Below are 11,904 nucleotides of genomic sequence, written 5' to 3'. Positions count from 1 at the left end.
GGAGCGACTGAGGAGGAGGAAGAGGAGCAGGACACGCATCTCTGATGGATGAGGAGGAAGAGGAGGATACGGGTGAGGAAGGATCGGGCGTCGTTTGAAAGACGACAAGCGGAGTCTGGACAGGAGAAGATGAATAGGGGGTTGGATGGCAGCGAAGGAAATGGGAAGTCCTCCATGGAGAGATGATTCATTTTTAAAAAGGCAGGGAGACGAGGAAGAGAGTTGATGGGAAGGTTTGTCACTGAGTCACCGTGGAGGTTAGACACTGAGGTATATAACTGTACTGTCCTGTACGTCATGGAAAGACCAGGAACTCGCCAATCTCTTGAGATGTTGACCATTTGAAATGTTTTTTAAAAAACCCGACCTGTGTTTAGTTTCGTGTGCCTTCTGCTTTTAGTTCTGAGCCATGTGGACGCATGAGACCAAACTAGCGACAGATCACGAGCGTAAAGATCCAGTTTCCTCCCTTAACGCTCCAATGTAAAGAAGCGAAGTTTGGTTCTGATGCAGTGTCACGTGAAGCCGGATCCTTGGACAAAATGGTCCCGAATGCACGGAGGAATCCCAAAAAAATCGGACACATTTTAAACAATAATATTCGGGCTGTAACTAGCGATTATTTTCATTATTGATCAATCTGACGATTATTTTCTCAATTAATCGATTAGTTGTTTGGTTCATAAAATGTCACAAAATGGTGAAAGATGTCGATCGTGTTTCCCAAAATCTAAGATGATGTTTAGTTTTGTCCACATACCAAAGATATTCAGTTTACTGTCACAGAGGAGCAAAGAAACCAGAATATATTCACATGTAAGAAGCTGAAATCATAGAATTTTGACTTTTTCTTTTCATAAAAACGACTTGAACCGATTAAACGGTTATCAAAATAGTTGGTGATTAATTTGTTAGTCATTTACTAGTCGATTAACTGTTGCAGCTCAAATACAGCAGTGGACAGTGACGTAGTACTCAAGTACTGTACTTTTATGGATACTTTTCATTAGTATATATATATTTTCAGCTGCTTTATACTTCTACTGGAAAACATTTTTAAGGAGAAAATATCAGAATTCCTTGCTCTGACACGTTGTTCGGTAACGGGTTACAAATATGTATAAAATCATATTGTTGACACAAAACCAATGACAAGCCTTAAAAAATGCCCTATTTTTAATGAAACTACCCAACAGTTATATAATTCAAATCAGGCATAACCTATAAAATAATATATGACGGAGTATTGGCGCCATATTGTAAAAAAAAAAAAGGAGCAAAGTCGAAATTTTATGAGATTGAAGTCAAAATATTTGGAGAATAAAGTTGTAAAATTATGACTTTATTCTCAAAGTCTCACTTTTATTTTTTTTCCCTCACTGTGGCCCTTAAACTCCGTCGTAAATAATATACAATGAGCAGATTTTGTCTTTTCAGTTTTGAGAGTTTTAAGTCGATTCAACACTAAAATCCCTCGAGTATTACTTATTTTGAATGTAAGACTTGTAATGTAAAGGTGTTATCGTTATACTGTAACTCCCAACGCTCGTTTGCAAGAAAAAACCCACAGACGAGTTTTACCGACGTGTCATGAAGAACGTCCCGACGGCGATGGTCAGTGGTTTTTAACCCTCGACGTCTAATCTCCGGCGACGGCCGCGACTCCTTGTGGCTCCTCCTCCTTGTGGCTCCTCCTCCTCGTGGCTCCTCCTCCTCGAGTCCCCTAAAGGGGAAGTTGTAGCCTGTAGCGACTTTGAAAGTTTGGTTTCTGGCACTTTATTGATTCCTCTTGGAAAAAAAGAGAGTTGACTGTCATCGTGGAAAATGCTGCATCATGTTAAATGTGTTACATGAAGTGATTTTGAATATCTCTATTTTTGCTTATAGGAATGGTTGTAACCTGCCGAGGATGTTCACCCCTGTACAACAAGTCGTGTTCAATATACCTGCGTGCTGTTGCGAGCATAACTTTTATTTTATTCAACAAAAATAAGTGTTTGATTGGTTGCTCTGCGCTGCCGGCTCAATCTTGAGGCGATGACATACTGTATGTGGGCAAAGTTCAGAGGCCAAAAGGTGTCGCCCGTGGTTTAGCTGATCTCTTTCTCGTCGTTAACAATACTGTACATGGCTTCGCTATTAAACCAGCGCTGATGCAAATGAATTTCGACCGCTAAAGCAAGATTTATAGAGCATTCAGGAGCGAGCGGGGACTGAGGATCATCCATCCTGAATACTGTACCTTCAATGACTTCGCCTCACAGTGTATATGATCTGTTTCCGAGAGCACAAGAGAGACAGGCCGGACGCCGTCCCCTCGTCCTGTACACCTCGAGGCAGAACTTACAGTAAACGAGCATGAAGCTTTTACGACACTGCAGCGAGCGTCAATGTGACGAAAAACAGGCAGCTTGCAGTTTCTTTCCTTTTTTTAAAGTCGCCGAAAAATGCCAGAAGAGCAGCGTTCTGCAAGATGTGTGAGATGTTGTCGCTCTTTGTTGCTTATAAAATCAACTAAACACTGAGCAGCTCCTTAAAAGGAATCAGTTTAAAACCGATGTTCTTCTGTTCAGAGTCGGAGGGAATGAAGTCAACGGACATTCAGCTGTGAGTTTGTATGAAGAAAATCATTTTAATTTTCTTATAGTGAGATTTGCAACCATGCTTTCGTCCAACATTTTGTCACAATTTTTTTTAGATATTAACTCATCCAGTTTATTTTATTTCTGTTAATTTATTCTACAGATATTTTTTTTTCTTACGTTCATTGATATGCATTTTGATCACACGTTGTCTCACTCTTAGGGTCGTCAGTGTAATAAGTTAAATGTGATAAAAATAAAGTTTGGAGAAAATGTGATTTGTTGTCCTCTCTTTCCCCCTGCAACCCCCGACATGAATAATTGGGTCAAAATACATTTGATTAATTATTTTGTATCATTAGTTTGTTCTTTAAATTAAACGACTTTGAATGGTTTGTCCTAATGTATTCAGTTCTACTATAATTCATTATGTTGAATGTTGCAAACCACAACCAACTGAGCGACCGACAGGGGAAACTTTATGGCGGCGCACCACCGATTCCATTTCCGGTTTCCGGGCAGCGTCTGAAAATTCAACGTGAACCCGACGTATTCAGGAGCGTTTAGTTCAACAACCGTATTCAACGCGACGTAGAAACATGGAGACTCACACGGAGGTCGGGTCCAACTCATGGAACTATATCTAACTCATATGCCAACATAGTTATGGACAATGTATTCAATTTCTGTGAATAAGTTCTTATTGATATTACAGACTGAATCTTAAGAAACATTAGACATCTTAAACTTTTAAGATTAACATTCGTACAGTTCCAACCAACCTCTTCCCTTTTTCAAACGCAGGTGTGTGCAGCTCACAGCTGCAGTTTGCATCATCATTCTGTTGGACATTTGATTACTTTATAACATTTGATATAGATGGAAATCTGAAATCAATAGATCTGCAGTGTCTACTGTACAAAATGAGCAAAGACTGAGTATAGAAACGTAATGTAAATGTACGTATTTACAAATTCCCAGCATAAGTTCTATAAATGCATATCCAGCATCATTTAATGGACTATATTAATAGTAGAATATAGTCATAAACTATATAAATACACGCACATCCCCATATGCTATATACAAATATATACATACACGTATAAGTAATAATAATAAATACATTTGCAAAAAATAGATCAATAAATAAATAAAATAAAATAACATTTGTGATCAGGCTCACAAACCTGATCACAAACGTAACAGGGGTGCAAATGTTATTTATTTTCATTTTTGATTAATTGAAGGATTATTTTCTTGATTAAATGTACAAAAAAGAAGAAAAAAGACAATTCATCACAATTTTTATTGCTTGTTTCATTCAATCAACTGTACAAAACCCACACATACTGAAACTTTATGTTGGAGAAGTCTCGGAAAACAAGCAAATATTCAGATTTTGCAAAGCTGAGATAAGAGGAATATGACATTTTCCTCAAGTACCAAAACAATTGACTTGAATTTTCTGATGATCAAATTGATAAATTTGACTTATTATTTAAATTCTAAAAAGAAACGTATACCCTTCCTGTGTGGAAACAAAACTACATGCGGTATAGCTTATTCAGAATCAGAATTTCTAATGATGGTAAATACAGTGTCAGAGCTGCATATGCAAACATTCACTTCTTTCTTTGTTTCTTAATTTTTCTATGTATTCAATTGAAATTTGTATATACAAAACAAATATTGCGTAAATATCCATTCGTTTCCAAAAAACAAAATGTAAAACATTTGCCAGAGGGAACAGCGTAAGAGGTAATTGAGTTAGAAAAATTTTAATTTTAAAAATACATCAAAACATAAAACCAGATCAACAAAGAAAGATGGAAATCATAAATAAACAGAGAAATACACTGTCATTTGTACGAAATATGAGCATGATTACATTCAGGCGGATCGCGGCCCTCCGTAACCTCTTTGCACCAGGGGTCCTTCGGGGCTAACGCTTAACGCCTGTTAGCTAGCAGCTGGTCGGTAGTTAGCAGCTACGCAGTCACTTGTGGTAGAATGAGCCCGACAGACGTCAGGTTAGTGCACTTTTTATTTTAATTCACAGTCAAACGCAGACTCTTGCTTGTTTAACTGACACGTGTTGCTTGTTTAACTGAACTGCGTTTTTACCCCGGTTCGTGAAACACATTCACGTGAAAGCTTTTGTTGTGTTTTAAGCTAAGCTAAGCTAGCTAGCTAGCTAGCTCCCCGGTACGTGTTCTTTAGTCTTTACTAATAACAAAGCCTTGTCACAATCTGGTGGATTATTATAACTATTATTATTTTGTTGTTGCCTCGTGGAGTTTTGTTAAAACGTGACGTTTAAGTGAACGTTAAGACATTTAGGTCACAAAGCAACAATGACTCTGCTCCGAAATAATGTTCCACTTTTAGAACAAGCTCACCTCGCCGCGGCTGACGTCACCGCCCATTGCGATGAATCCAGACAGTTGGAAATTATTATTCATTTTTAAAAGTCTTATTTTTCTTTTATATATATATATATATATATATATATATATATATATATATATATATATATATATATATATATATATATATATATATTTGCTGTTTACCTAAGTACCGACTGGCTTCCTTTTGCTCCAAACTAATGTTTGTGTGTGTGTGTTTAAACGATGCTTCCGCTTCCAAACATGGAAACATTAAATCGGTTATATTTATATATTTTTTAACGGTTTATGAAATGTGGTTCCGCGTTTCACATCGCGGAAGTTCGAGGTCGACCAGTCACCGCAGCGTCGAGTTAACTTCTGCAACCAAACTGCGTATTTAACTCGATTTTTGAGAAAGTTAGCTTAGTTTGCATTAAGCTAGCTTGCAACCGAGCGTCGGTGCTAACTAGCTGCTATTAGCTAGCGTCCCGGGTGATAGCCTCAAAGCTAGTTAGTGACATCAACTTTATTAACAACAAAGTGAGGCGGTGATGTGTTGGACGTTAGCACGAGGGGAGGGGAGGGGGCTAAGAGCTCGCAGCTGTTCCCGACAGTTCCCGGTGCTGTTGTCCTTCAGCCACCCGGGACAGTTTGTCCGGTTGCAACCAGCCGCACACACGTCGACACCGGCTGGACGTCGGTTGCTCATTCGGTCGAAATCGGTGCAATTTTCCTGTTTTACCACCACAGGCTACATCCGTGCTCGGTGAGCAAGCTAGTTAGCGTTAGCTTAGCGGCTAACCTGTCCAGTGTCAGGCCCCCATACAAAGGAAGTTAGCACAACATGACAAAATAGTTGGTTAAGTGTTAACAATGGGGGCGGGGCACTGATTAGTCACAGCTGTGAATATGGGAGATGATGTTGTCAATTGTAGCTGCCACTCAACATTAAAGGGATAGTTCAGTGATTTTTGAAGTGGTGGTTGTAAGAGTTACTTATGCATAGTTCGTATGGGACCTTATGGAGATGTGATCAGCGATGTCAATTAACGGAGTTTGGAGGAGAAGTGGAAGTAGGGTAAGTCTGAGTCCCACTGTTGCAGAGGGGACCACAGGAAAACCTAGTTTTCGCCACATTTTTAAACGCTACCTTCAAAATATATATATATCGGTTCAATTGTACGTTGAGGGACGTATTTCTGCCGGTGCAGTATCACGCCGCAAATCAGCTGTTTGACTCAAAGCTACCACGGCGAGTTGGCGCAGTGATAACATTACCGAAGTATGCTTGAAAAAAGAAAGTGCAAACTTAAACGTCTGTCTGGCGGCAAACTGAAGCAGTGAAAAGGATACGTCCTTCAGCGTACAATGGAACGGATATATTCTTTATTAAGGTAAGCATTTAAAAATGTGGCGAAAGAGATGTTTTCCAGTGGTCCCCTCTGCAACGGTGGGACTCAGACTTACGCTACTTCCACTTCTCCTCCAAACTCCGTTAATTGACATCGCTGATCACCATCTCCATGAGGTCACATGTTAACTATACATAAGTAACTCATACAACCCCACTTCAAAATCACTGAACTATCCCTTTAATGTCTGTTAATTTACCAGTTTAGGGTTTAGCTGTGTCGTTCAAAGCTAATTCTAGAGGGATGTTTGGCTGAGAGTGAGTATAGTTCATATAACAGTAAAACGATTGTTTTGTCTTGTGTAGAGCTGAGGGAAGTGTTTCTTTAACAAGTGTGAGGGAAATGGAGCTGCAGCTTATTTAGTTTTATGGCATTATTGCTCAATTTGGAGATTATTTCCCTCCTCACAGAGATGGAAAAATTGATGCAGTGGTATCGGGAGGAATGACACCGTAGATGTCTTCAGCAGAAGTATTTATTACAGGAGGACCTCAAGATTGAGGGTTCGTACAAAGATCAAAAAGGTGTCAGTGCACGATGTCCCAGAAACCCTCCCGTTCCCGGTCAGCGTGGTGTAATTTAACTCTCAGAATCATGTCGTCATCAAACAGATGGAATGTCTCCTTAGAATCATGATGTTTAGACTATGATCTATAAGACCTTGACGTGCAGAGACAGTGACCTGACCTGCCAGAGATAAGACGACCTCGCTCAGTGTCTCTCACAGGAGACGAGAACATTCTATGACACTTGCTTCCCTTAAAAAATCAAACGAAAACGCACGTCACATTTTTCCCAAAGCCCGAGTTCAATTTCACAATTCTTGTTTTGCACATACAAATGAAAATGAGAAAATATTCACAATTACCTAACTGAAAGTAGAGAACGTTTTGGCAATTTTTATTTGAATCGATCATGATTCATGTTCCAAATATATTTATCCTTTTTTTTGCAGCAGTAGAATTAGACAATTTCACCGTCGACTATAGACTTGCCAAATTTAAAATGTAGCTTCGTCCACCTTCAGTATCTGGAGTTCAAAAAAAAATCTTAGATATTGTATATGATCTAATCATCACTTTATTTATGCATTAATACAGACTTTAATCCAGAGCTCACTAAGTAATTAGACAGTCAATGCATTTGAACAACATTTAATTTTTCTCGCCCCTTTTGAGCAAACTATTGATGCTGATAAAAAAAATATATATTTCCAGTCGTGATTTGAGACATTATTTGTCGTATTTCTCCTCTGCTGTCTCCAGGGACGACCTGACGACAGCGCCCTCTGACGTCTTCTTCCTGTTCCTGCGTCGTCCCAGCTCCGTCGGATAGGACGACTCTCCCGCATCTCACCATCTGCTGAGGGCTGCTGTGTCCCCGCCCCCCTCCTAAGCCCCTCACCCCCCACACAACCTGCGAGTGAACCCGTGTCAGAGCCTTTGCCGACGCCTCTTCACCAAACCAGACACCATGTATTGCCTCCAGTGGCTGCTGCCGGTGCTGCTCATACCTAAGCCGCTCAACCCGGCGCTGTGGTTCAACCACTCCATGTTCATGGGCTTCTACCTGCTCAGCTTCCTGCTGGAGAGGAAGCCCTGCACCATCTGCGCCTTGGTCTTCCTCGCTGCCCTATTCCTCATCTGCTACAGCTGCTGGGGCAACTGCTTCCTGTACCACTGCCAGGATGCCGCGCTACCGGACGCCGCCCACGACCCGGGGATTGTCGGGACCTAGGAAGGTGGCGAGACCGGCGGGGAGATCGGGGGGGGGGGGTAATGGAAATTACTGTAGAATGATACGGCCACACTTCTGGGGGTGGGAGCGCGTCGACAAGGTGGTGCTGAAAGACTGCTGGAGTGTTTAACTCACACAGGAGGCGGAGGAGAGCGAGCGCTGGAGGTCGGTTTGCCAACGCTGTAAAGAAAAACTGCATTAGATTTGAGGAGAGGAGCAGGAAGTGACATCACAGGGGACATTCTGAGAACTTTCATGTAAGAGGAAGGTAGGGATGGGGCGGCTTGAAACTCGACATGAGAGAAGAATTTTATTTTCTGCAACTTTCATTCCAGCATTTGAATGAAAAGTGGGCAATATGAATAATAGATAAATATATATATATAAATAAATAAATACAGTGACCTAAAGAGGCCGCTGTGTTTCAGGTCTCAGTATTCTGGTTCCTGTGTAGCCCCGCCCACCTCTTCTTCGTTCGCCACAATCCTGTCGGTTAGTTGTTATTTTTAAGAATGAAAATCCTCCCAGAATGCCTCACTTCACCCGACCCCCCACCCCAACTGAAATCTGCAGACAGGAGCTCGAGGGTCAAGTTGCATCCCTTGATGCCAAGTTGGTGGCATCAACCTGCCCGTTGGAGTCCGACCGCTCCCTAGGTCGTCATCGAGATCACACCACACACACTGGACAATCAGTAACTCTATTGTGAATAACTCCCTCTCTGCCCCATTGACACACACACACACACACACACACACACACACACACACACACACACTCACACTGTAATAATGCTGAGAAATGATCCCCTTGTTATTACCCACAATGCTCTGCAGCTGCTCCTCTCCTCATCTTCCTCCTCCTGACTGCGAGACGTTTACGTTTTTGATCGTATGTTTTCTTTTTGCCGTTTCTTTTTATCACGCATGGGTTGACTTTGTTATTATTAATTTTGTTTTCATGCATTAAGTTCGCACACACGTTTAAGTGAATTTAAACAAAATGCTGAAAGTTTTTCCAAAGGGTTTAGAAATCTGGATGTGTGTGTGTCGGGTGAATGAAAGGTGTGTGTGTGTGTGTGTGTGTGTGTGAGAGAGAGAGAGACGGGCGATGGAAGTGTTTTTTTTAGGGATTGTTGTGATGACAGGCGAGAGAACGAGCGGCGGTCAGGTCAGTATTTACTGCGACAATTAGCAATACAGAGCAACGCTGGAGGTACCGACTTGTGTCACGTTTGTGTGTGTGCGCACGCGTCACTCCTGTGAGTGTTATGTTAAGCTGTCAGACACAGGCTAAGGTGTTTATACTGTGTGTGTGTGTGTGTGTGTGTGTGTGTGTGTGTGTGTGTGTGTGTGTGTGTGTGTGTGTGTGTGTGTGTGTGTGTGTGTGTGTGTGTGTGTGTGTGTGTGTGTGTGTGTGTGTGTGTGTGTGTGTGCAGCGGTGCAGATCACGCTCACTGCTACATGATCGCTATGGTTTTAATTTAAATAAAGTTTTTTTTTTTCCTCAACGTGTTAAACTGTCAAATTCAGTTTCATATAAGGCATAACATTTATTTAAATGGTTCTTTGGGTGACTCTGATTTTACATCTGTAAATTATTATTTCAAATCCAGATGTAGTTTCAAGTCCTCTGCAGAATCAGCAGTTATGACACAAAGGCTAAATCTTAGTTTTTGTCCTACTTGCGTTCACGTCTCGCAGTTCCTTTTTAATTCAACGGTGCAGGATTCTCAAGTTAAACAAAGAAGATAAACTCTTGTTACAACCTGCATGGAAAATGTTACTGAATTATTTTTCTCCATTAATCTTGATTGATTGATTTGTAAAATGTCACCAAACAAATCGATGCCGTTGCAGAAGAAACAGAAGCGACACCTTGAAAACACTGGTTTCCTCCCAATCAACAATCTTTTGAGACAAAATAAATCGTCTTCGTAATCGTCAAAAAATTGGATTAATCTGTTATTTAAAGTCGTCATTCAATCAACCAACTAATCGTTTACACTAGTGTAGATCAATCAACAGGACATCATATTTCATAAGCTCCGCATAAGTTTTGTTTGCAAAATCTTTAGTAACCAGAAACGTAAGCTGTCAAATAAATGAAATTGAGTAAAGAAGTGAAAAAAAGTAGGTACTTTCCACCGTGTGATTAAATTTAAAACAATCTTGGCTTCCAATTTTTCCCCTCCAGTTGAAAAGTATGAAAAAAAACATAAAATGCAATTCCAAAGGCCTTAATATTAGTAAAAAGATATTTTTTTCTGCCGCAGCAGCTTTATTATCTCATAGCGTAAATGTTTACAAAAGCATTAATGTATAAAGTAGTAATGTTTTATTGATTTTTCCATTTTGTGCTGCATTTTTTCATTAAAAAAAAACTTGAGAAGCAGTGGAAATGAATTAAGTTATAGATAATTCAGGCCGTATATTCACTGTGATTGACGAACACGTATTAAAATATTTAAAAAAAAAAGTCTTATACCTGAACTTCATGGAGAAAGTGTGATGTCACGTTGCAGCAGCAACGTTAACACGATGGAAGACGAAGTGAAACGATACAAAACCATAAACTGGATTTCAGGTGATGATGCAACAGAAGAGCGAGCGGATGAAACACAAGCTGCTGCCGTTTCCCTGCAGACGTCGAAGTCCTCGTTCACCTGCTGATGTTTTCATCCTGCTGCTCTAGATTTCACCATCTCTTCTCTGAGCCGAGGTAACGTTTGTGCATCATCGTGAAATCAAATTCCTGATCATAATTTACAGTGTTTTTACTTTTTGGTGTAAAATATATTTTTGCTTCTAATACTGTTGTACTTCTACTCCGTGTTCCCTCTCTGTTGTATTTGTACTTTTACAGTCAGGAAGTATCCAGACGCCGTCACTGTTTTTTACTTTAGAAACAAGACAAGGTATAAAAAAACCCATTCATTTAAAATTTAAAAGCGGAACTATTTGGGTTTGACGGTGCACATTGGAGGTCAGCTGTTTCCTGTTTGCTCTAACTTAACCTCAACTCTTTTCCCACAATTCACACTTGTCTGTCCGGACACAAAAACAACAACACCCTGCGTTGACCTCTGTGATGAAATTGTGTTGTGAGGCGTGGAGCAGGGCAAGAGAATGAAGCTTTATTTAAAAAAATATGTTCCCAGTGCTCAGAGCATCAGTGATTGTGAAATGGAAGAAGTTTGGAGCCACAAGAAGAATCCTTCCAAGAGTTGGCAGAGATGGGAGAACCTGCCGGGAAGGACGACCACCATCATCATCATCAGCATCATCACACCGGGAGATGGTCAAATGGTCCAATGAAAACAGAACTCCAAAAGATGGAAAACACCAGGCTACGACCATCACTCTCATCATCTCTCATCAGCAGCAGCATCAGGAGACATCTTGTCTCTGATTGGCCGAGCAAAAGTCCAGGGATCGTCTGTGGAGACACCGGCAGGTGACAGACAGGTGACGCTTCCCATCTGATCTGACGGAGCTGGCGATCAGCTGACTAATCCAGGTATGTAAACATGTCGTGGCTTTCGCCTCTGAACTGATCTGAACGAGCGGTTCATTATATAAAAACATCTTTTCACTTTGACCACTATGTTTTTTTTGAGTTAAGACTGCGTTAATACCAAAAGTGTCAATTCTCGTTACGCAGTGAAGGTGCTACTCCTTTTTTTTTTAGTCACTTGTTGTGTTGCTGCTGTGGAGCTCAATCTATTGAAATGCGTCAGACGTCGTTCACCACATTTTTGATTTAATGTCAGATAAATGT

General features: G+C 40.6%; 2 protein-coding genes across 5 annotated transcripts in view; both read left to right on the top strand.

The window, feature by feature from the left end:
* podxl2 (podocalyxin-like 2) overlaps positions 1 to 2,860 on the top strand; it is an 11,540-nt gene extending 8,680 nt beyond the window's left edge. The window contains exons 13-14 of the mRNA XM_035631984.2: positions 1 to 72; positions 1,888 to 2,860. The exon at positions 1 to 72 is cut by the window's left edge and continues 15 nt beyond it. Of these exons, the coding sequence (XP_035487877.2) occupies positions 1 to 45 (45 nt within the window). The 3' untranslated portion in view covers positions 46 to 72; positions 1,888 to 2,860. The remainder of the gene's footprint in view (positions 73 to 1,887) is intronic.
* A 1,627-nt stretch (positions 2,861 to 4,487) lies between these two features.
* Positions 4,488 to 9,634, top strand: LOC118309630 (bladder cancer associated protein). 4 transcript variants are annotated; one of them, XM_035631986.2, is made up of 2 exons: positions 4,488 to 4,615; positions 7,653 to 9,634. In XM_035631986.2, exon 2 carries the CDS (start codon positions 7,861 to 7,863, stop codon positions 8,122 to 8,124), a length of 264 nt encoding a protein of 87 aa, XP_035487879.1. In that variant the 5' UTR covers positions 4,488 to 4,615; positions 7,653 to 7,860; the 3' UTR covers positions 8,125 to 9,634. The 4 variants fall into 4 exon arrangements, 3 of the variants coding, with proteins under 3 accessions (XP_035487879.1, XP_035487881.1, XP_035487880.1); XR_007030874.1 differs by lacking the exon at positions 4,488 to 4,615 and adding an exon at positions 5,117 to 5,741 and having other exon boundaries at positions 7,653 to 7,858; XM_035631988.2 differs by lacking the exon at positions 4,488 to 4,615 and adding an exon at positions 6,073 to 6,369.
* The last annotated feature ends 2,270 nt before the right edge of the window (positions 9,635 to 11,904 follow it).

Source organism: Scophthalmus maximus, chromosome 6 (assembly GCF_022379125.1).
Source record: "Scophthalmus maximus strain ysfricsl-2021 chromosome 6, ASM2237912v1, whole genome shotgun sequence".
Classification (NCBI taxonomy): Eukaryota; Metazoa; Chordata; class Actinopteri; order Pleuronectiformes; family Scophthalmidae; genus Scophthalmus; species Scophthalmus maximus.
This window is presented reverse-complemented; position numbering and strand designations above follow the sequence as displayed.